The 25,625-nt window shown below is 35.2% G+C and overlaps 1 protein-coding gene across 2 annotated transcripts in view; it reads right to left on the bottom strand.

Annotated features, from left to right (window-relative positions):
• The window catches only part of ASCC3 (activating signal cointegrator 1 complex subunit 3), a 338,200-nt gene that overhangs the window by 199,189 nt on the left and 113,386 nt on the right, over nt 1-25,625 (bottom strand). For both annotated transcript variants that reach the window (XM_086316372.1, XM_086316373.1), the window contains exon 11: nt 6,364-6,528. In XM_086316372.1, the coding sequence (XP_086172498.1) occupies nt 6,364-6,528 (165 nt within the window). The remainder of the gene's footprint in view (nt 1-6,363; nt 6,529-25,625) is intronic.

Genomic DNA, 25,625 nt, shown 5'->3' with positions numbered 1-25,625 from the left:
TGGATATTTCAACACAGTGCATACATCGGCTGGGAAAATCCAAGGTCCCATACTCCCTGACACAAATATCACTTACAGGAACTAAGAGAAAATGTGGCCCTGTCCCTTCCAAACTCATTCTGTAAGTAGGACAAAAATGAATCTTGTTACTCGTTGTAATGGGTTATATATCTGGGCTTATTTGAGGATTAAATAAAACACTATGAGATACACACATAGCTTCCCAAGCAAACCCAACCCAAGCCAAGGAACCCTACGTAAGGGGAACAGATGACCCTACCTGTTATTTAAGAAGTCTCCTTTACATATTATAATGAGACTCCTTTACGTAACTAGAATGCTGTTTTGAAATACATTTACTTATTTGGCTGTACTACATCTCACTTGCGGCACATGTGATCTTGTTCTTCATTGCGCTATGCAGGATCTTTTAGTTGCAGCATATGGGAATTTTTAGTTGTGGCATGTAGGATCTAGCTCCCTGACCAGGGATTGAACATGGGGCCCCTGCATTGGGAGCATGGAGTCCTATCCATGGGACCACCAGGGAAGCCCCTAGAATAATTTTAATTATGCCATAGTTCTATTTACTATTGGTGGTGATTTGAAAGGATATGAAAGTAATTTTTAGTATTAAAATCATTTAACACATAAGTTATTGAGTATATTTTTAATGTCTTTTGAAGTTAAATACATGACACCTTGCAAACATTAGAGATATTTTTCTGCTAAACCCCCACTTTAAAACTGTTACCTTTTTAATCTAAAAATAATCTATTATACTCATAAATCTGTATGAGAAATATTTTCCTTTAAATATGGATAATTTGAAACTTTATGTCTTAAACCACATCTTGAAACTCTACACACTATAGAGTAATCTGAAAATATTAATAGTTGAAAACTAAAAAAAGTTAACATTTTGCAGTTTCTTCTTTATCATTAGCCCAAAAAATAGGCAGTAAATTTTTATAGCATTTTCCCTCACATAAAATCTAAGTTTGGACAAAGTCTCCCTACTCACTGAAAGTAAATTTAGTTAAAACAACTAATGTTAGTTCAATGTTAAATACAACAGATTTGGGTTTAATTCTACTTTTCTCTTTTCCAAATCTCTCTCATGCCAAGGATGTTGTGAATTTAGTGCCTAATACCATCATGTAATTTTAGAACCTGAACAGAATCTACATCCCATTAGAAAAGCTCCCTATGGTGTCTATGTTAGTTACAAAGTGCCATGTGAAGCACTGCCATCTACTGGGAATGTCTGCTAATCACAAGAACAAACAAAAGTAGGAACTTCGCTTTTTATAAAAATATTTATGAGCACTGCACTGCACTAATACACTGGATATACGAGGAGAATCATATAGATCATTCTGTCAAGGAGATTAAAATCTAGTGAGGGGCACAAATAAAGACAGAATTAACTATAACAAGTTGTGAAGTTATAAGGAAGACTGGTAAGTGCTAAAAATGTGCAAAGAAAGGGAATATAGAGGGAACACAGAAAAGGTGGAATTCATGCTGAGCAGTGAACTAGGAAACACTTCATAGAAGAAGTGATACTGGGCAGATTCTAAAGAACAGTAGGTTTTCAACAGATAGATCTGTGGAGTGATAACATACAATTTTGCATTTACAACCCTTAATCTCATAAAATAAAGATACATTCTGACTTAAGTAAGATTAGTTTCATCTCTGAAAGAGATGGAAAAAAAAAGAGGCATTGGAAAAAAAAACTTGAGAAGGAAAAAAACTATTTCTGGGTGGTTGGAACCTAAGTAGCTGAGGAATAGAATGGAAAAGTTAAAATTAAACAAATAGATCAGGGTTTTAATAGACTTTTAAGACCAGCTAAAGTATTTAAACATTTTTCTTAAGATAAACAAACAGCAAGTCAGCAGAGATTTGTGAGCATAGTACTGATAAACTATACAATTGGAATTTGGCTATATTATGAAGATGCTAATGTGCAGGATGAATTAATATACTATATATTTAAATATTGCTGTGCTATGTTGAGTTGCTCAGTCATGTCTGACTCTTTGTAACCCCATGGACTGTAGCCCGCCAGGCTCCTCTGTCCATGGGATTCTCCAGCAAGAATACTGGAGTGGGTTGCCATGCCCTCCTCTAGGGGATCTTCCCAACCCAGGGACTGAACCCAGATCTCCTGCTTGCAGGTGGATTCTTTTACCATCTGAGCCACCAGGGAAGCCCAAGAATACTGGAATGGGTAGACTATCCCTTCTCCAGGGGATCTTCCCCACCCAGGAATAGAACCAGGGTCTCCTGCATTGCAGGTTTCTTTATCAGCTGAATTACCAAGGATATTTACATATTATATATCCATTTTACATACAACATATTATATGTTCCTGTATCTTCTATTAACATGGTATATTTATAATTGCACTACATATAACTGAAACATAATATACAATTTTATATATTTTACATCATATAGTTTATAAACTACATATAGAAAATTATACTATTAAAAATTCATATATTACAAAATATTTACGAATTTTAATGAATGCCTCAAAGTATATATGATACAAATGTGTGTGTGTCTGTGTACAGGTGTATACAGCAGCACTCCTGCAATCTATTTTCTCCCTCAATTGGGAATGCTCAAGAAAGAAAGATGCCCTGGTCAAACTCCCTTGAAAACATGCTACTGATAGTCCTCTTGGCAATTATACTAATGGTATTTACTTAACCTCTAATGCTCTATAGTTGCAGGAAAGCCTTATCTTTGTAATGCTTTTAGCTGATGGACATGGTCTCTCCAGATAGCTCAATGCAAACAAACCAGGAATGTATGGAGTCATGTGGCCTGGGCTCCCTGAAAAACATCACTAAGCTATGTACATATCCAGGTACCAAATCAAAACATCTCATGATCAGGAAGTATCACCATGGAAGTAGGACCTTCTGTTAACCACAAACTCACTTTACCCCATATGCTAATCATATGCATTGCTTTGTATGTCAATCATACCTCAATAAAGCTGTTAAAGTTTTTATTTAAAAATCTCATGATCAAAATAGCTCTCTTTTGCATAAATGATGCCCGGAATGATTCTTTTCAAGACTTCACAAGTAAACTAACTGCCAGAGCAAAAGAAGAGAACAGTGGCGGCAGCTGCAGACTTTTCACAACCACGTGTATTCTTGACACTGTTCTAAGTTGAGTATTAGCTAAAATCTCAGACTTCTGTGTGTGTGTCTACTTGAATACTTCAACTCTTTGTATTCTATGTCTACATGTCTGTATGTATGCACTTATTTTTATATGGTAAAAAGTGAACATGTCCTAAAAAGTCCTCTAATTCCATCTCTACTATAAAACCACTTTTACACTTATTGCATATGCTTTCACATCTATGCACCCTACTCTACCCAGCTTAAAAATCTAAATGGAGGCAAGAAATTTGTTAACTACATCCACAACACCTAGAACCACGAAGCTGGCACACAGCAGGTACTTAACAAATGTTCAGTAAATGAGTGAATGAGAATATAAATATATTCCTTGTTTTTTTTTTCCTGGGATTGTGCTATATATATAGGACCCAGCTTGCCTTCTCAATGAAGAATATAACCTGGATATCTTTTAGGTCTGGTTCTTATAGCTCTGCCTCATTCTTCTTAAAAGACTGCAAAGTAGCATTTTATTTGATGACTGTAATAGGATTTATTCAATCATATTTTCTTTTGTTGAATATTTGGGTTGTTTCCTACATATTTTGCATTAACAAGAAAGCATCAGTGAATACTGGTGTTACTATATCTATGCTTCTGTGCTATTATTTCCATAGGTTAGACCTCTAGAAGGAAAAGCATAGTTTAGTGAGAGTTTTCAAATTACATTCTTTTTCACTTTTGCCAATCTAATGGAAGAGGAATGTCTCAAGTTAATTTGGATTCTTTTTAAGCTTCTTTTCTATGATTTTCAGTATTTTTATTTCTACTGTAAAGTGCTTTTTCCAAATTTTCAAAAAACTTATATTTCTTACTATCAACAACCTCAGATATGCAGATGGTCCTGTCACTTTAATGGCAGAAGATGAAGAGGAACTAATGAGACTCCTGATGAAAGAGTCTTGGTGAAAAGGCTGGCTTGAAACTCAGCATTCAAAAAACTAAGGCCATGGCATCTGGTCTCCTCACTTCATGGCATAAAGATGGGGAAACAACCGAAACAGTGACAGACTCTATTTTCTTGGGCTCCAAAATCACTGCAGATGGTGACTGCAGCCATGCAATTAAAAGATGCTTACTCCTTGGAAGGAAAGCTATGAGAAATCTAGACAGCATATTAAAAAGTATAGACATCACTTTGCCAGCAAAGATCCATACAGTCAAAGCTATGGTTTTTCTAGTAGTCATGTATGGAAGTAAGAGTTGGACCATAAAGGCTGAATGCTGAAGAATTAATGCTTTCGAATTGTGGTGCTGGAGAAGACTCTGGAGAGTCCCTTGGACAGCAAGGAGATCAAACCAGTCAATCCTAAAGGAAATCAGTCCTGAATAATCATTGGAAGAACTGATGCTGAAGCTCCAATACTTTGGCCACCTGATGCGAAGAGTTGAGTCATTAGAAAAGACTGATGCTGGGAAAGACTGAAAGCAAAAGAAAAGTGGGGCATGGATAAGACAGATAGCATTGGATGGTTAGACAGCATTACTGACTCAGTGGACATGAATTTGAGCAAACTGGGAGATAGTGAAGGACAGAGGAGCCTGACGTGCTACAGTCCACGGGTTTGCAAAGAGTAGGACAGGACTTAGTGGCTGAACAACAAATATTTATTAGTTTACCATAACCTTTTAATTACAAAGGACATCTAAGCTTATTTTATGTGCGACAAATAATTTCTATTATTCTTACATTTTATCTTTTTGGATCTTTACTGGTCAAAAGTTTTTAATGCATATTCAAATGAGTCACATGTTTCCTTTTATAGCCTTTGGAGTTTTATACTTTGCATAGAGTGTATCCAACAGCAAGGTTATTTTCAAAATGCTCTCTTTAATACACTGAGTTTTGTCTGATATAGTTAAATGATTAATTCATCTAGAATTTTATGGTATATTTACCAGATTAAAATACATTATTTTAAAATATTTGAAAATGCAACATAAACTTCGTAAGTTCTGTATTCCCTTCTTAAATTTAAATTCCCATAACTAGATCTAGATGACAGCTATTCATGATAGGAAATGTAAAAGAACTGATGTCTAACTAGTTACTGGGGTGAGGCAGAGTGTTAAGGCAAGGTGTTAAGGTGACTCCCACACACTCAATTTGGGCTTGAGAACTGAGTGAATTGTGATGCCCTATATAAATATATGGGAGAAACAACAGAGTTTCTGACTTGTTTAGCAAGAGATGTTTTTGGAATATCAAAGTAGAAATACCAACTGTGTTTGGATAGGACTAGAAGTCAGCGGAGAGATAGGGACTACATGCAGAGACTTAGGTGATACTGGCAAGGAAGTGCTTTTTTTCCCAGGGTAAATATTTAGAATAAAAAAGAACATGGCAAGTGACTAGATCTTGTGCTGGAAGAGGTCACTGAGTGGATGTGAAAGTGAAAGTCATTCAGTCGTGTTCGACTCTTTGAGACCTCATGGACTATACAGTCCATGGAATTCTCCAGGCCAGAATACTGGAGTGGGTAGCCTTTCCCTTCTTCAGGGGATCTTACCAACCCAGGGATGGAACCCAAGTTTCCCACATTGCAGGTGGATTCTTTATCAGCTGAGCCACCAGGGAAGTCCAAGAATACTGGAGTGGCTAGCCTACTCTTTCTCCGGGGATCTTTCTGACCCAGGAATCCAACTGGGGTCTCCTGCATTGCAGGCGGATTCTTTACCAACCGAGTTAACAGGGATGAGTGGATGTGACTGCTGATTAATTCACAAGCTGAACCTTGGCAGTCAGAGGATTCTCACTCCCTTTTCAGTGGGGAGAGCTTAGGCATGGAGAAAAGTAGATGAATCACTAACATTTTCCTATGTTCTACCATTATGTTAATATTGTTCAGTCAACTGCTCCTCGGTCTTTTCGCTAAAATCAAGTGTAATATTGCTTTGTCAATAATAGATCCAAAACATAGGTTTAGAAGTTTTCCTGTATGTATTTTGGTTAATTTAAAGAGACTTCAATAAGACTTGGAAGGAAGAACAATCAGGTACTTTTAACATAAAAATGAAATACCTATAGGTTTATCCACACTAAAATTATCTTTTTCCCCATACACAACGCATATTAATATTTCTTTGAATGCTAGATTAAAATTTAAAAACTTACCCCTCAAAATAAGCATACATATAACTTCCTCTTACCTGCCGTAAAGTTCGTGCCACTATGCTTTCTAATACTGGTCCTCTATCTTCATGCAGTAAATGGACTTCATCAAGAATAAGGAGCTTTACAATTTGGGAAAGAGCTACGTCTCCAACACTCTTTCTTGTTACTACATCCCATTTTTCTGGTGTGGTCACAAGCATCTATAACACAAGAAAAGATAAACTTAAAAGAGGAAAAAGATCATATATTACTTAAATTTTCACTGTCATTCAAAAAGAAATATGATTGACCACTTATATACAGATCAAATAAAAGGTGTTAAAGATACCCAAAATGATATCTGATTCCTTATACACAATAGTCACTTCTCTATAAGTTGTGATATTAAGCAGTTCTTTAAAACTCAGTGAAGGTAGCCTGTTAGTAAATTGTACTGTAAAATGTACAAATTACACAAGCATATTTCAAATGTATCTTACAATATAAAAAAAAGAGAAAAACAAATGACACTATCTTTTAAACAAGTGTGTATTGATAATGGCTTTCATTTGAAAAGGGATAAAAACAAGTGAACAAAGCATTAAAAGGAAATGAAAAGGACACCAGGAATCTACTCTAGGAATGGTCAGTCACCTGTTTATAGTTCTCCAGATTTGGAGGAAACTTGACTACTGATACACAGTTTGAAAAAATTACCCCCTTTAATATCAACTAGTATATGCAGCTCTTTATTCTAAAAAACAATACATATACTACAGCATAACCGGCACATAATAGCAATAAAAACAATGAGTCACCGGAGGTGCAGGGTACCTAGAGCAGAAGGCGAGCCCAGGGTATTTATGTTAAGTTCTTAGAAGAGACCATCTGAAGTGAGCTGTGATTATAAATCTATTTGCTTTCTACATATTGAATTGCTTGTGTCCTCCAAAAGCATACTATGGCAGAGAAAAAGACAATAAACCTCCTACTATGGTAATATTACACTAGTATATATTTAACATGTGAGGTAACAAGTCAAAAACTGAAGTTTCTCTTAGCCAGTATATCAGATTATAGAGCCTGATGATAATCAAAATTCAACTATTTTGTGAAGAAGTTAAATGAGATGGGAGTCACATTGTTCAACATTTTTGTTGTGCTATTACTCTCATGTCTGTTTTGAAGTTGCTTATGGGAATGGTAATCTTATTTTCTTAGACTGCAAATCACATTTCTTAATAAATGCATAATCCAAGTTTGTCAGTATAATCTGTTGCATTATTAGAGATATCATGATCACTTTGAAATAAACTGTATCAACCACAAAATTTAGCATCTGTATTTCAATATAACATTAATTGGCAAACTATAATGAAACAGATTAAGGCATTCATATCTAAGGTGCAAAATACTATGAATCTGAAGCTACTTAGTTAATTTACTAAAGTTAAATGGTAATACTGAAGCCACATCAAATGTTAACATTGAAAAAAATGTGCTACTGGAATTAAGTATAAACAGATGTATAATGAATTTTAAGATCTAAAATGGTTTGAAACATTCACTATGCATTAATTAACATCTTTTATATTCCAATAATTTAAACATAACTTCTACTTTGAAAAATGACAATTTAAAACAATGCAAGATATATCTTACAAATATGCTCAGGGATCACTTACTAACAACTCTTTAACTGAAAAAGCCTAAAAAACATGCCCGTGTGTTTTCAAAAGCAACAATTCTTCTAAATTGTAAATTCATGTTACATTAAAATATAAAATAAGCTTACAATTAATAAATGTTAAGAAAGCTACAAAGCATACTACAAAGCTAATAATGTGGTAACAACTAAATTTTAAAATAAAAATTCTTAGATATAAGAAAACTATACTACCAAACATTAAAAATCCATTTTAGCATTTTGTTTTCTATACTTTCAGCACAGTGAGAAATGACTTCATTTATATTACCATTTCATTACTCTAATTCCCTGAACAAAAATGGCTAGAAAATAAAGTGTCACATTTGCTTAATGAATTGGAACTCATGCAAGACATTTCCATCTGCTCCTGTATCAGGGCATGGGTTAACTGTCAATATTTTTACTGTCAACTTAAATTTCTCTCAATACATGTACTTTATTCCTTTAGGAGTGTAAAAATCATTATTCCAAACTGTTCCAATTTTAGCCTAACCACTGGTAAAATGGCATAGTTGAGATGCTATACAACCACTATTGTGTCAACAATTTGGTATACTCAATTTAAAATGCTCCATCCATTTGACAGCTAAACAAAAAGACCTAAGACTTGCTAGAACCACTTCATCTGGTAACTAACATAAACATAATCTTTTGCCTTTTAAAACATTGTGACCTAGGGGAAATCACTTTCTCTCTCCTTCCCTTTTTTGTCTACTGCATTATTTCTGACATGTAACATATACAGACTTAAAGTGCACACTGTGATGATTTGATACACATACATATTGTAAAACCATTACCACAATGAGGCTAGTTAACACTTTCTTCCCCTCACTTCATATTACTTTCATGTTTGAGTGTGTGTGTGCGTGTGTGTGGTGATAATATTCAAGATCTGCTCTCTTAACAACTTTCAAGGATATAACACAGGAATGTTAATTATGCTCACTGCACTGTACATCAGATCCCCAGAACACATTCATCTTATATCTAGAAGTTTGTACACTTTGACCAACATTTTCCCATTTCCCTTATCCCTAAGTTCCTGGCAACCAACACCGTATTCTCTGTTACTTTCTTGAGTTTGGCTTTTCTTCCCCCATACATAAGTGAGAACATAACAGTATTTGTCTTTTCTTTTCTGACTTATTTCACTTAGCATAATAACCTCAAGGTCCATTCCTATTGTGGGAAAAGGCTGAATTTCCATTTTTTATGGTTGAATAATATTCTATTCTATATATATGCCACATTTTTTTTTGTCCATTCATTTCTTGGTGAACACTTAGGGTTGTCTCCATATCTTGGCTACTGTGAATAAAGCTGCAAAGAACATCAGAGAGCAATCTCTCTTCAAGGTAATGATTTCAATTCCTTCTGATATATACCCATAATTGGAACAGCTGCATCATATGGTAGTTCTATTTTTAACTTTTTGGGAGACCTTCAAAGTGTTTCCATAGTGGCAGTACACGTTTACATTCCCAGTTTACAACAGCAACTTACAATAGTGCACAAAAGATCCCTTTTCTCCACATCCTCGCCCATATTTGTCCTCTCTTGTCTTTTTTGGTAACAAGTCAATCTAACAGCTGTAAAGGGATATCTCATTGTGATCATGACTTGCATTTCCCTGCTGATTGGTGAAGTTAAACATCTTTTACTGTACTGGGTGTCATCTACATGCTTTCTTTGGAAAAAATGTCTATTCTAGTCCTCTGTACATTTATTGTTGTTTTGGTTTGGCTTTTGTGTTATGTGTGTGTTTTGCTTTTGAGTTGTGTGGATATTAACTTCTTATCAGATAGATGGCTTGCTAACGTCTTCTACAGGTAACCTGTTCATTTTGCTATTTCTTTTGCTGTGTGGAAGCTTATTTTCACTTTTGTTTCATGGGTTTTTGGTGTCATATCCAATAATCATTCCCAAGATCAATGTCAAAGAGCTTTTTTCTCTGTTTTCTTGAAGTAGTAGTTTTACAGTTTCAGGTCTTACATGTAAGTGTTTAATCCATTGTCCCACTCTTTGCGACCCTATAGACTGTAGCCCACCAAGCTTCTTTGTCCTTGGGATTCTCCAGGCAAGAAAACTTCAGTGAGTTGCCATGCTCTCCTCCAAAGGATCTTCCTAACCCAGGGATCTTCCCAACTCAGGGATCAAACCCTCTTCTCTTATGTCTCTTGCATTGGCAGGCAGTTTCTTTACCACTAGTGCCACCTGGGAAGCCCCTTAATTTTTTGTAAGCAATATAAAATAGGTGGCCATTTACATTCCTCTGTATATTGTTATCCACTTTTCCCCATACAGTTTACCAAAGATATCATTCTTTCCCAATTGTTTTCAGCTCAACTGTCAAATATTAGTTGATGGTATATGTGTGAGTTAATTTCTAGTCTCTCTTCTGTTCCATTGGTCTATGTGTCTATTTTTCTGCCAGTACCATACTTTTTGATTACTATAGTTTTGTAGTATAGATTAAAATTAGGAAGTGTGATACCTTCAGCTTTGTCCATTCGCAGGATTGCTTTGACTCTTTGGGTCTTTTGTGGTTACATACTAACTTTAAAATGCATTTTTTTATATCTGTGAAAAATTATAAAGATATTTTGATAGGGATGCATTGAATCCACAGAAGGCTTAAGATAATATAGACATTTTCTCTTTCAATGCATGAAAGACATTAACTCTTTCAACATATGACAGACATGAGCTATCTTTCCATTTATTTATTCCATTTATTTTTCAATTTCTTTCCTCAGTGTTTTACAGTTTTTTGGTATATAGATCTTTAATTTCCTTGGTTAAATTTATTTCTAAGCATTACATTTTTTTTGATGCTCTTGTGTACAGGATTATTTCTTTCTTTTTCTGATAGTTCGTTGTTAGTGTATAGAAATACAATTGCTTTCTGCATGTTGATTTTGTATTCTGCAAGATTACTGAAGTTGTTTCTTAGTTGCAGAAGTTTTTTCCTGGAGTCTTTAGGGTTTCCTATATATAAAATCATATGTGCAGTGACCATATTACTTCTTCTTTTCTGATTCAGAAGACCTTCTTTTTCTTGCTTAATTATTCAGGCTAGGACTTCCAGTACTGTGTTGAACAGGATAGCGAGAATCTGCACCCTTGTCCTGATCTTAGCAAAGAAAGACCAACCTTAGGAAAGTTTTCAATCTTTCACTGTTGAGTATGATGTTAATTATAGATTTGTTATATATGGACTTCATTATGCTGAAGACAATTCCTTCTATACTCAATTTGTGGAGAGTTTTTAATCATAAAAGGATGTTGAATATTGCAGGAAAAAGTTTTAAAATGAAAGACATAAAATACCACGTGTTTAGAGAGCATGTGGAAGAACTAGAGCTCTCATGAAACAATGGTGGAAATGAAAACTCACACACCATTTTGAAAAGCTGCTTGGTATTACCTACTAGAGATGAACATATGTAAGCCTTGTGACCAGCAATTCCATCCCTAGTGAATTATGTACTGAACAGAAATGCACACGTACTTGTACCTAAAGATGTATATTAGAATTTTCATAGCTATACTATTTATAATACTTCAAAATTGGAAGCCAAATTTCCATCAACAATAATACAGATAAATAAGTTATAACAGTTATACAATGAAACAATTATACAAAACAACAAAAATGAGTAAACTATTGCTATATGCAATAATACGGTAAAAACCTGAAAATCTTGTTAGTGAAAGAATCCAGTTATACAGTATAAAACTTCATGGATAGGAAGTTTTGAAACAGGTGAAACTAACATAAGGTGTGAAAAGCTAGGAGTCATCTCTGAAGAGGAAGGAGGACACAGCAAATGGGAGAGAAATGAGGAAAGATTCCGAAGTGTGGTAAAACTCTTTTGATCAGTGTGGTGCCTATATCAGTGTATTCAGTTTAGGAAAACTTATCAAGCAGTTCACTTAACAATTTCTGCACTATTATTCTGAGTATGTATTTTACTCAGTAACCGTAAGCTATGCACATACATGCTATTATAATTACAAATAATTTATAATTAAAAACAAAAATTAACTAACAAGAAGGGATATCTGAACTGAACAAGCAAAAGGTAAGAGTTTGCTATATAAAGAAAGAAAAAAAAATATTGCATGCTACAAAGAAAAATAAGCAAAATTTGTTCTTTGTGCTTCTAATATGCATTAGTCACATATATCATCTCTTGTATAATCTTTCTATGCACACCACAAGCATTCTGAGGAAGGAATCAAATATAAAATCTTTTACATAGAAGTCCAAGTTCTTCAACCTACTGATTGGATTTCTTTTTCATACAAATGACAACTTCTAAATTTATGTCAATTTCCTGACCACTTATCAATCTTCTCCTCAACCAGAGGCCTCTATAAGCAATGCAGAGATAAGAAAGTTTTGGCATATTTATAAATGTTTTTTAACATTATAGTTTTTGACTGAAGAAGAGAAATTAGACACCTATTTTAGAATTCATAATTTCCATATTTCCTTAATGTTATTGATATCTATTTAAAAATAAGATTTATTCTTATTTTTCAATATTCATTTTTTCAGACATAGACCAGTCCATAAAATTTTATAATTCCAAAAAATTAATTCATTATACAAAAAAACAGTCTTGAAATTATATCACTAATAGCAATATATATCCAGCTTAAGACAGAATGTTTGTGATTTCTAAATACAGTTTTATACTTAACAAATCCTGTTATATCTATTTAAAGCTATACAAGTCACACTGATATCCTACTGAATTTTAAACATTTTTAAAAAACATTTTGACTGTTGGAGCAGTATTTTTCCTTGAGGCAGATGGCTATAAATTAAAACTAGATTTAAAATGTTAAGACAAAGGAATATAACAAATTTTAAAAATGAAAGTATGCTTTCTTACCTTTACAATACTTAAAATAAATTTTGAAATTTTTGGTACTTAGACTATAGAAAAAATTTTAATTGTTTAAACTCATTACATTAGATTTTAAAAAACAGAATGGTAAAATATTAAAATACAGTCATCAAAATCTAAGAGTATATCACTATACTTCATCAGGTCTCAAGAGCTATTGATTTTGAGCTATATCATCATTTCATGTGTCACTAGGAAGTTAAAAAAAAACACACCAAATACATTTTTCTAATGTCTTACAATTGATGAAATACTGTACATTTAGTTGAAAATGTTGGGGATCTATTAACTATGCTAAAGAACAATATTCAAGAATGTGTGCTCAATACATTTTCTGTGTGAAAACAGTCAGCCTGGAGCTGTTACAAATCACATTTTAATGCTATAGACTTAGACCATGCAACTGTTTGCAGGATTTAGGAAATCTATCTTCCTTTTTAAAATACATAATCACATACCTACTCAACCAACAAGCCTATAAATTATATGAATGTTTTAATTTAAGGATAAAATCTAAAATGTCACAGGGTTTAAATTCCGTAAAAACACATATAATTACAGTTATACTAAATTCTGCTTTACAAATGTCAGTTCTGATTGATGGCAACAACCCCCGTAATGGAACCTGACAGCCCGCAGATTATACCTGCCACTTGGGACACTACAACAAATCAGTTCGTTCCAACTACTTCCTTTTCTACCTTTTTTTATGCTCCCTCCTCTCCCACCAATTCACACGCCTGAGTGCACACGCACACATGTAAAGCCTAAAGTATTCTGAAGTATCTAGCTATATACTTATGTCAAGGATCACAGCTTTCCATTATAAAATGAAAATATAAAGGTTAACTGGAGAATCTTCAACTACAGAAGTATTCTTATGCATATTTCTGTTGAAACTACAGATATGGTGAAGCTAAAGCATAAGGAATATAATCTGAAATATATCTTGGCATCTTGATGTTCAAAAAAAAATCTGTACGATACTATTTTTAGTTAAAAGCTCAAAGGTAAACATTTACTAAATAAAGAAACAAAGTATAATTCAACAAGAAATCCTAATACTTGCAAAGGAACACAGCAGGGAGTTCTGGAGTAAGGAAGACAAGGCTCCTATAATATATAACTCAAAATTAAACATATAAGAAAAATACTTTCTAGATTGCATGTGTTTATAACTGGAGCAGAATTATATTTGCCATTCTTTTTGTCGATTTAAAACACTTTCCAACAATCTCAGAACATATATACTGAACTATAGCCTCATCACGAAATCAGATTGATTATATTCTTTGCAGCCAAAGATAGAGAAGCTCTATACAGTCAACAAAAACAAGACCAGGAGCTGACTGTGGCTCAGATCATGAACTCCTTATTGCCAAATTCAGACTTAAATTGAAGAAAGTAGGGAAAACAACTAGACCATTCAGGTATGACCTAAATCAAATCCCTTATGATTATACAGTGGAAGTGAGAAATAGATTTAAGGGCCTAGATCTGATAGAGTGCCTGATGAACTATGGACTGAGGTTTGTGACGTTGTACAGGAGACAGGGATCAAGACCATCTCTATGGAAAACAAATGCAAGAAAAGCAAAATGGCTGTCTGGGGAGGCCTTACAAATAGCTGTGAAAAGAAGAGAAGGGAAAAGCAAAGGAGAAAAGGAAAGATATAAGCATCTGAATGCAGAGTTCCAAAGAATAGCAAGAAGAGATAAGAAAGCCTTCCTCAGTGATCAATGCAAAAAAATAGAGGAAAACAACAGAATGGGAAAGACTAGAGATCTCTTCAAGAAAATTGGAGATACCAAAGGAACATTTCATGCAAAGATGGGCTCGATAAAGGACAGAAATGGTATGGACCTAACAGAAGCAGAAGATATTAAGAAGAGGTGACAAGAATACACAGAAGAACTGTACAAAAAAGATCTTCATGACCCAGATAATCACAATGGTGTGATCACTGACCTAGAGCCAGACATCCTGGAATGTGAAGTCAAGTGGGCCTTAGAAAGCAGCACTACGAACAAAGCTAGTGGAGGTGATGGAATTCCAGTTGAGCTATTTCAAATCCTGAAAGATGATGCTGTGAAAGTGCTGCACTCAATATGCTAGCAAATTTGGAAAACTCAGCAGTGGCCACAGGACTGGAAAAGATCAGTTTTCATTCCAATCCCAAAGAAAGGCAATGCCAAAGAATGCTCAAACTACTGCAGAATTGCACTCATCTCACACACTAGTAAAGTAATGCTCAACATTCTCCAAGCCAGGCTTCAGCAATACGTGAACCGTGAACTTCTAGATGTTCAAGCTGGTTTTAGAAAAGGCAGAGGAACCAGAGATCAAATTGCCAACATCCGCTGGATCATCAAAAAAGCAAGAGAGTTCCAGAAAAACATCTATTTCTGCTTTATTGACTATGCCAAAGCCGTTGACTGTGTGGATCACAATAAACTGTGGAAAATTCTGAAAGAGATGGGAATACCAGACTACCTGACCTCTTGAGAAATTTATATGCAGGTCAGGAAGCAACAGTTAGAACTGGACATGGAACAACAGACTGGTTCCAAATAGGAAAAGTAGTACGTCAAGGCTGTATATTGTCACCCTGCTTATTTAACTTCTATGCAGAGTACATCATGAGAAACGCTGGGCTGGAAGAACACAAGCTGGAATCAAGATTGCCAGGAGAAATATCAATAACCTCAGATATGCAGATGACACCATCCTTATGGCAGAAAGTGAAGAGAAACTAAAAAGCCTCTTGATGAAGGTGAAAGAGGAGAGTGAAAAAGTTGGCTTAAAACTCAAAGGTCAGAAAACGAAGATCATGGCATGCGGTCCCACCACTTCATGGGAAATAGATGGGGAAACAGTGGAGAAACAGTGTCAGACTTTATTTTTGGGGGCTCCAAAATCACTGCAGATGGTGACTGCAGCCATGACATTAAAAGACGCTTACTCCTTGGAAGGAAAGTTATGACCAACCTAGATAGCATATTCAAAAGCAGAAACATTACTTTGCCAACAAAGGTCCGTCTAGTCAAGGCTATGGTTTTTCCAGTGGTCATGTATGGATGTGAGAGTTGGACTGTGAAGAAAGCTGAGCATCGTAGAATTGATGCTTTTGAACTGTGGTGTTGGAGAAGACTCTTGAGAGTCCCTTGGACTGCAAGGAGATACAACCAGTCCATTCTGAAGGATATCAGCCCTGGGATTTCTTTGGAAGAAATGATGCTAAAGCTGAAACTCCAGTACTTTGGCCACCTCATGCGAAGAGTTGAGTCATTGGAAAAGACTCTGATGCTGGGAGCGATTGGGGGCAGGAGGAGAAGGGGACGACAGAGGATGAGATGGCTGGATGGCATCACTGACTCGATGGACATCAGTCTGAGTAAACTCCGAGAGTTGGTAATGGACAGGGAGGCCTGGCTTGCTGCAATTCATGGGGTGGCAAAGAGTCAGACACGGCTGAGTGACTGAACTGAACTGATAGCCTCATCAACATAAGTATGTAAAGAATACAGTGCTTGATTATCCTAAAACTTAATCATACATAAAGAAAAATGAAAAAATTTGTTTATGTTGCAATATGTAAAAGTCATGAAGACCTAGATCTTCTCATTCTAACTGGCTGTCCACAATACCCTAGGATTTAGTTTAGTTCCATTAAAGTCTCAAAGAGCAGGGGTCTGATATAACTTACAATGATTCCTATTCTGCTCACTCATAAAAGATATTTCTTGAATATGACTAATTTGCAGAGAAGAAAATGGCAACCTAAGCCAATCTTATTGCCTAGGAAATCTCATGGACAGAGGAACCTGGTGGGCTACTCCATGGAGTCACAATAGAATCTGACATAACTTAGCAACTAAACAACACAACAATTGACTAATTTGTGGTAGAAACCTGTCCTGTTGTAAATCTTGTCCTATACAATGAGGATATGACTCATACTGAATGAGTTTCCTCGGTTTATTATAAAGTAGTTTTTTTTTTTCCTCCAAAATCAAACAGGAAAATGTGCCCTTTGAAAGTGGGAGAAACATCCTGTCTCATATGACTCTGAATATTTGATAGTTTGATAGTCATTACCTCTTTCCTAACACCTGTGAAGAGCTCAGACTGAGGATCAGTTTCTTACTAAAGTGAAATATTTTAAAATATCATATTGTAGTACCAAACCTAAAACCTCAAATGTGTTGAGCTAAAAAACAAAATGTATTCTGAAGCTCTTCATAAAAATGCTAATATGAAAATAATACCAATTTCATCTCTTCAAACTAATTCTAAACATTCAATACTAAGAGGTTTTACTAATTCAAGAATAATTAATCAAATGTTCGGAGTCTGTTATTTCAGAAAGAAGCGACACTTGAAGACAAGATTCTAAAATCTTAAGAGGAAATTATGGCAGGACATAAGCCGATGAAAATGACCGCAATTAAGGAAATTAGTTGTTTTTATTGTTAATCTACTTCCTTTATTTGGATTCTTGTTTCTTTTTTTTTTTTTTTAAGGCAGGACATGTGTACTATTTAATTATAATGTATGGTTATCCAAAGGAGAATTTCTTAATAAAACTTTGTGATTATCTCACTCAACTCAATGTCTTCTGATATTTTTCTATGGTTAAGAACACAAAGATAAAAGGCAAGAAATTCAGAAGCTTGTACTTCAAGGTGAAAACACAGCAAAGAAGTGAAAGCTGGTCTAAATTCTCTCTCATACAAGGCTATGAAATGCAAATGTCGCCTAAAAAGGGGCAGTTAACCTTGTTCAAGAAACTGCCACTGAATCCGCCCACAACTACACATGTATAAATTACACATACAGCACCAATACAACTACAGTGCAGAACAGAGTGAAATGATACATTTTTCTGCATTTTCCCCCTCCATTTCCTTACATTTCCTACAATCTAATTAACTTACAGCACAGAAAAAGATCAAACAAAATTACTTGCTATTGGTGTTGAAGTGGTTTAACAGAAACTCATATTCAATAAAAACAAGGCTTAAGAAAGTGATAAAGAAGGACAAAAGCAAATATACCTAAAGAATTAGCTAATATATTATATGTGATTAAGTATAAAACCTGGCTGTAAGTTTTCTTAACACCAAATTGAAAAAAAAATAAAAAACAACTGGGAGTTAGATTAGTAAAGGGGGGTGGCACAGGAATTTCTAGCATTCATCCCCTCCCCTCAGAAACATTAAACATTAATTGGAAGAATTATGTGCATACAAACACTGCTTCGCAAAAACCAAGGATTCCAGGTAAGAGATTACCACACGTGGGTGAAGCACAGAAATAAGACACAGTGAGGAGGGTAGGAAAGATACATTCACATTAGCCCCATGACGTCTTCTAAGCCCAGGAAACCCAGCACAGAAAAAAATATCTTTCCAGTTGGAGAAGAAAGTAAAACGAAGTACCTAACTGCAGGCCCCAACATCAGGCCAACCCCAAGGCTGTAGGACCTCCCAGCCTAGGTCCCCAGCTTACAGCCAGCTCCTACTAGCTCCAGCCACCCAAGTACCTACCAGCAGGCTCCCGTGAACCCATACCTGGTAACTGAAAAGGTGCTCAACATCACTAATCATCTTGCAATGCAAACAAAACCACAATGATCCTAATACCTCACACTTGTTAGGATGTCAATTACCAAAAAAGAATACCATTGTGTGCAGTAGGAAAACACTCCCCAGGTAATTATGACATTGCAACTGAAGAAAATTTGGTTAAATCTTTCAAATTTCCAGGGCCCAACGACTCCCACACTCATTCTCTATCCGGTAATTACACTGTTTTTCACTGTACTATACAGATTTCTTTTAAGCAAATCAGTCAACAAAAAAAGATTTTGCCACATTATGTGCCATGGCAGAGAGCTGAAATTACAGTGTAGTTCTGCCTGGCTGGGGCATTATCATTACCTTTACTAACTTAACATGGAGAAGCAGCTTTGTATTTTAATTTATATTTATTTGATTGTTAGTGATGTTTAACACCTTATTTATGAAACTGCATCTTTCCCTTGTGGTAAGAGTCTACTCTTATATATAGTATTTGGGTTTATATCATCAATTCACATAAATTCAGCTTTTAATGGAGATATTAACCATAACTATTGACTTTATTTTTCTGGGCTCCAAAATCACTGCAGATGGTGACTGCAGCCATGAAATTAAAAGACGCTTACTCCTTGGAAGGAGAGTTATGACTAACCTAGATAGCATATTAAAAAGCAGAGATATTACTTTGTTAACTAAGGTCCGTCTAGTCAAGGCTATGGTTTTTCCAGTAGTCATGTATGGATGTGAGAATTGGACTATAAAGAAAGCTGAGAGCAGAAGAATTGATGCTTTTGAACTGTGGTGTTGGAGAGGACTCTTGAGAGTCCCTTGAACTGCAAGGAGATCCAACCAGTCCATCCTAAAGGAGACCAGACCTGGGTGTTCATTGGAAGGACTGATGTTGAAGCTGAAACTCCAATAATCTGGCCACCTCATGCAAAGAGTTGACTCATTGGAAAAAACCCTGATGCTGGGAAAGATTGAGGGCGGGAGGAGAAAGGGACGAGGATGAAGGGGAGCAGAAGAGGATGAGATGGTTGGATGGCATCATCGACTTGATGGACATGGGTTTGGGTGGACTCTGGGAGTTCGTGATGGACAGGGAGGCCTGGCATGCTGCGGTTCATGGGATCACAGAGAGTCAGACATGACTGAGCGACTGAACTGAAATGAACTGAAGGTAGATCTGCACACATTGATATTAAGTGGAAAAGGGAAAATTACATACATTTTATACAAACACATACACATGTGTACATAAATATGATCCACTATTAAACTAAAACAAAATCACATATACATATATTTCTCTACATTCTCCAGCTCCTGAGTTGAAATGTTTAGACAACTTTTTTTAAACCACAATACCCTAATACTATTTCCTTTTCATAGGGTTCTGCAGCATCACTGTGCTCATATTTTCTATATCAGTATCTAATACACTATATTGCTTGCTTAAATATTTGTCTCTCTCAATAAACCACAGGCACAGTCAAGTCAGGGCAGTGATCGCTATTGTATCTACAATGTCTTCAAGTGGTCTGTTGCACTGTCCATACTCAAGGACTGCTGATGGATTATATATTTTTGCAGACAGTAATTACTCCACATATTAGTGGTAACAATTCTTGCCTAATAAGAAAGTAGGACAAATATTTCTATATTTAATAGCAGGATTTATCCAACTTATGTTCTACTACATAGATACTTGAGTTTTAAAAAATTTACCTTTAGGATACTGTCACATAATAGTTTGTGAATTAGCCAGGGAAATGCTCTCCTTAATTCATTCGTGTAAATGTACCAAACTGACAAATCGAAAAGCTTACACAAGAAAGAGTCCATTTTCTGAGTCCTGGGGAAAGACAGGACTGGCACCCCTACCGCTCTCCCTGTGGCCTCAGGGGATGACACTCCAGGTTTCTGGTCTAGATACTACCTCAACTTAGGATGAATATGCTGAAGAAAGGTGGGATCTAGATGGCTCCTTATGTAGTAAGCTAAATAAGCTAAGTGGCCAGTATCCTCAACTTACCAGGAAGAACAGGATTGCATCTCAGAGCATTCTCCAAAAAGGATTAAATATAACTTGAACATTTTGCAATCAGGACTTACAGGTTTTTATAATGTTTCCCTCCTGCCTCTCTTTCTCCACCCCACCCAAACCTGCCCCAGGCTTTTCCCATCAGAACAGGCCAGCTTTTCACTTCCTATGTCTCATAGGCAATAGCTGAGGACTCCAAACATTATTTCCTACTAGGCAAAGAAGGAGAGTGGATAGCCCTATTAACATAGATCAAAACCTATATTTCTATAAGCAAATTTATCAACATTTAAAGTATTCTTATAGCCATGCCTCATTTATCAATGCATTCTAATATACTGTGAATGCTTAATAAAAACACATTCCCTATCTTTCATTCATGCATTTATCAAATACTTATTGTGTATCTACTACTACAAATCTTACAGTTTCTGCCATAAATTAAAAAAAGTACTGACATGTCATAGGGTTTTAAAGAAAAGTAAACAAGTTAATACAATAAAATGTTTAGAATAATGCCTGACACAAAATAGGGATCCATTATGTTTTCTAACATCACCGGTATCATCTTCTTCTTCCTCATTGTAATGAGCCAGGCATGATGCCATGAGCTATGCAATGGTGAAGAAAGATAAAGACAGATAGCCCTTGATCTCACAGTAGTGGAGGTTGTATGGCAATACACATTAGTCAAAAAGTCATAAAATACAAATTTTTACTTGTGATAAGCTACTGAGAATAAGTTCTGCAGTGTTACAACAAATTATAATAGGAAAATTTGACCTAACCAGAATCAGAAAAGCCTTAATTAAGAAAATGACATTTGACATAACATCTAGAGGATAAAAGGGAATTAATTAGGTGAAGGAGAAAAAAGAGAGTAATAAGTAGAAGCAGTTAGAGGCATATAGCATAGTGGGAGACAACATGGATGGGAGAGATTGAACACAGGCAGCATGTAGCGGAGCAAGCAGGATGAGAAGAATGGAGACTAGTGGAAATAAGACAGGCAGGGGCAGACTACTCGGCCATTTAGTCACTTTCAGTTGTATTCTTGTCACTTCTCACAGTAGCCTGGAAAAGTACGAGAGGCTTTTTTTTTTTTTGCTATTGTTTTTCATACAACAGAGTTATGGGAATAGAAAAGGGAAGGAGTAAAACTGACCAGGTTGCTTTCCTGACTGTGGAGGAAGAACTGGAGGGGGCAGATTGGATGCTGATATTCCAGATAGAATACTATAAAAGCAATCAAGGTGAAATATAATTGGAACCTCAAATGAGGAAGATGTCCTAGAGAAGATGGAGAGGACATGGACAAATCTAGGAAATACTTAGGAGATAAAACCAAAAATCAACAGGGAGGGGTGCTGGATTGACTATATTTACCTTATATTTAAATATAGTCTATATATAAGCTAAGCATAGTCAATGACTTTATCTAAATATATATATAATATAAAAAGATATGCTGCAGAAAATTCCTCTGTGTCAGATATTTTACTTCTCTTTACTAAACCCCTTATTCAGGATGCTGCTGCTGCTGCTAAGTAGCTTCAGTCGTGTCCGACTCTGTGCGACCCCATAGACGGCAGCCCATCAGGCTCCCCCATCCCTGAGATTCTCCAGGTAAGAACACTGGAGTGGGTTGCCATTTCCTTCTCCAATGCATGAAAGTGAAAAGTGAAAGTGAAGTCCCTCAGTCGTGTCTGACTCTGCTCGACTCCATGGATTGCATCCCCCCAGGCTCCTCCATCCACGGGATTTGCCAGGCAAGAGTACTGGAGTGGGTTGCCATTGCCTTCTTCGTATTCAGGATGAGATAATCACAAATAAAACATTAAGAAATGCTCAATACAGCTACAAGTTACCCTCTGACACTTGATTTGATAATATAATAGAAGAAAATTAAAGCTGGTTAACCTCTTTATCTCTCCTAGGTCATTAGCTGCCAACACTTATGTGTCAAACTCCTTTTTACAGATTCTACCCCCAATAACTGTAAGATTAAGTTATGAGGTTAAAAGGGGAAAAAAATACTGATATAAAGGAATTCTAGAAGCTGATGCCTATTATTTATTGACAATAATTAACTTCCAAAAAACTTTAGTATGCTGCAGATTTCATTAAAGTCTTTGAGAACTAAAGAAACACACGTATGTTTATGGATCTGCAATTATGAAAGACTACAGAGATAATATGGAGAAGGCAATGGCACCCCACTCCAGTACTCTTGCCTGGAAAATCCCATGGACGGAGGAGCCTGGTAGGCTGCAGTCCATGGGGTCGCTAGGAGTCGGACACGACTGAGCGACTTCACTTTCACTTTTCACTTTCATGCTTTGGAGAAGGAAATGGCAACCCACTCCAGTGTTCTTGCCTGGAGAATCCCAGGGACAGGGGAGCCTGGTGGGCTGTCATCTCTGGGGTCGCACAGAGTCGGACATGACTGAAGCGACTTAGCAGCAGCAACAGAGATAATATACCCTTGACTATTTAATACATATCATATAGCTGAGAAAAAGAGGTAATTTTTTCAAAATGAAACTAATATTTGTGGTTAGTGAGCTCCCATCTGACCATATAATGGTGGAAGGATTTTTCTGAAATTTAATAAGTAATCAAAATACTTGGGATGAGCATCATAGTTCTCTTGATGTTTCCTTTTATTTTTATGTCCCTGTTTATAGGAAACCCAGATTGCTTCTAAGCATGCTATGTATTGTATTATAATTTTACAATAGAAGACATTCTGATTTTTCACTTTAGGAAGAAGAAAATAATAAGATTTCTTTCGGTTTTTGATCTGAGTTTCAGTAAGTTAACACGATATACTTTACAAGCAGGGTTCTTTAATTTGAAAATAAACTTTTTAAGTACTTTGCTATTTTTACTCAACATCCATAGGAGTATAAAACAGTCACATAATTAAAAAAAGAAACTAAATGTTGATGGAAAACAATACAACTAAAAGAAAAAAAAAACATGTACAGAACATAATCCTTACGCCTCTCCTCATTCCTCTAATACTACGAAACAAGCTATTTTTTTTTTTTTTTGCAAAGGAATACTCATGGCAAAGTTGTTATTTTAAATTGTTTTCAGAGAAAGTAAAGATAGATTCCTGACTACTTTTAAATTTCTCTAAGAAAAGCATCTCACATAATACATAATTTGCAATCACTACACAGACATTCATGTATCAAAAATTATAGCTCTCTTACTACCCTTTCCAACTCAAGTTTATTACAAAGAACAAAACAGTTTAAAACAGTAGTTTAAATCTAGAAATGGGCTTTTTTACTCAAAGCATTTTAATGTATTTTATGAGTAGCTATTAAACCTTGTAAAAGTAAAAATAATCAGTAACTAACACTAAGAACTCCAGGATGCTTCCAAGCAATTTATAGCTTACTTACTAATAAAAGTAATGACACATTCTTCAAAATGGAACTCTTATTACTTCTTAATGGCACGCCTTAGATGCAGGAAATAGTTATCCTGGCAAATAATATTTACATTTCATCAAGGGATTTTGAAAGTGGTAGCCTTCTAGTTCAGTTATAAACACATGGCTAAGCCTTTTAAAACTAACTATTCTGTTAGAGATCAAAGCTTTCACATTTCAGGTTCTATTCCCATTTTCTGGTATATCTCTTAATGAAAGGAGGTTTAAAAATTCATTGTGGCTATTAGTTATTCAATTATATAAATTGGAAATTCAGATTTAAAAAATAGAAAAAGCAAAATGTTTTGACTTATTAAAGACTGAAAAATCATTACTGCCACCAAAAACACACTAATTATACTTGTGCAGTCACCTGAAAAATTAAGCTTAAGCAGTCAAGATTCACCTTCATATTACAAAAGAATATTGTTGTCTTTTATTCTGCTTCTGAAGTAATACTAAAAAAAAAAAAAATCCTCAAACCCAATAAAAACAACTAGGAAAATAAGAAGCAACACTATAACAAATATAAATACCACAGTAATTTCTAAACTAAATCAATACCTAGAATATTTAGATTTCTTCATTAAGACCCTGCATTTTTCAACTGATTTTAAACTATGCTTAAGTAGCTTAGTAAACAATGATTTTAAATGATTAGCTTTCTTCACTGACTTATGAAACAGATACACTGTTTTTAATGAGCTACATCAGTGATTTTATCCTTAGTTGTACCTGGCAGAGGTTCATATCTATACAAAACCCAGAAGCAGAACCAAATTCTTTTACACTGATAAAATTTTCATTCTACCTCATTTTCACTTGCTCTAGGATTTTTATTCCAGATTTTATCAAGCAGTTGAAATTTACGTTATTTTCTTTTTAGCTCTTCATATAAAATACAGCATTGGGTGGAAGATGGGGTGGGGAGGGATGGTGATTATTATAAGTAAGCTGTAAAACTGTATTTTCCAGAGCAAGATACAATGAATATAGCAACATGACAATTCAATGTCTAGATCTGTAATATAAAAGGACATGGATTGGAACTTAAGCTGGTCTCTAATATGACTAGATAACAATAAAAAAAGGATAACATAAAAAATAATTTTGCAATGATAAATTTTGAAATGATGAATTGATTAAAAAGCTATTTCTAGTTACTAATTTAAACATGTTACAATGTTAGTACTTTACAGGATTGTTCTGAAAACTGCAGTGTTTTTATTAAGCATTTACACCAATTTTTCAAAAACTGAAGGGGTTTTAATTTTCTATTATATATGCTTTGTTTTCCAGTAGTACACATTTCTAGCCAATCATGCATACTTTTTGATTTTTCAATAGGAAAAGTCTGAAAATACTGTAAACAAACATCCAAGCAAGAGTTAAATAAAACATAAAATACCCATACAGTGTTGTGTACTACTATGAGGAGAGGGGTCTGCAGGACCCTGGGGAGCTAGAAGCAAGGATTTCTCAACTGTACAATTGAGAATTGAATCAAAATGGGTTCAGAAACAGAAAAGACTGATGGTAAACACTGCCTTAAGCTGAGGCCCAGAGACTGAATTCTACAAAAGAGGAATGGCTGAGTGATGTTTGGCTTCTTTCTCA

Source organism: Bos grunniens, chromosome 9 (genome assembly GCF_055505025.1).
Source record: "Bos grunniens cultivar Pamir isolate PY7600 chromosome 9, Bosgru_T2T1.0, whole genome shotgun sequence".
Taxonomy (NCBI): domain Eukaryota; kingdom Metazoa; phylum Chordata; class Mammalia; order Artiodactyla; family Bovidae; genus Bos; species Bos grunniens.
This window is presented reverse-complemented; position numbering and strand designations above follow the sequence as displayed.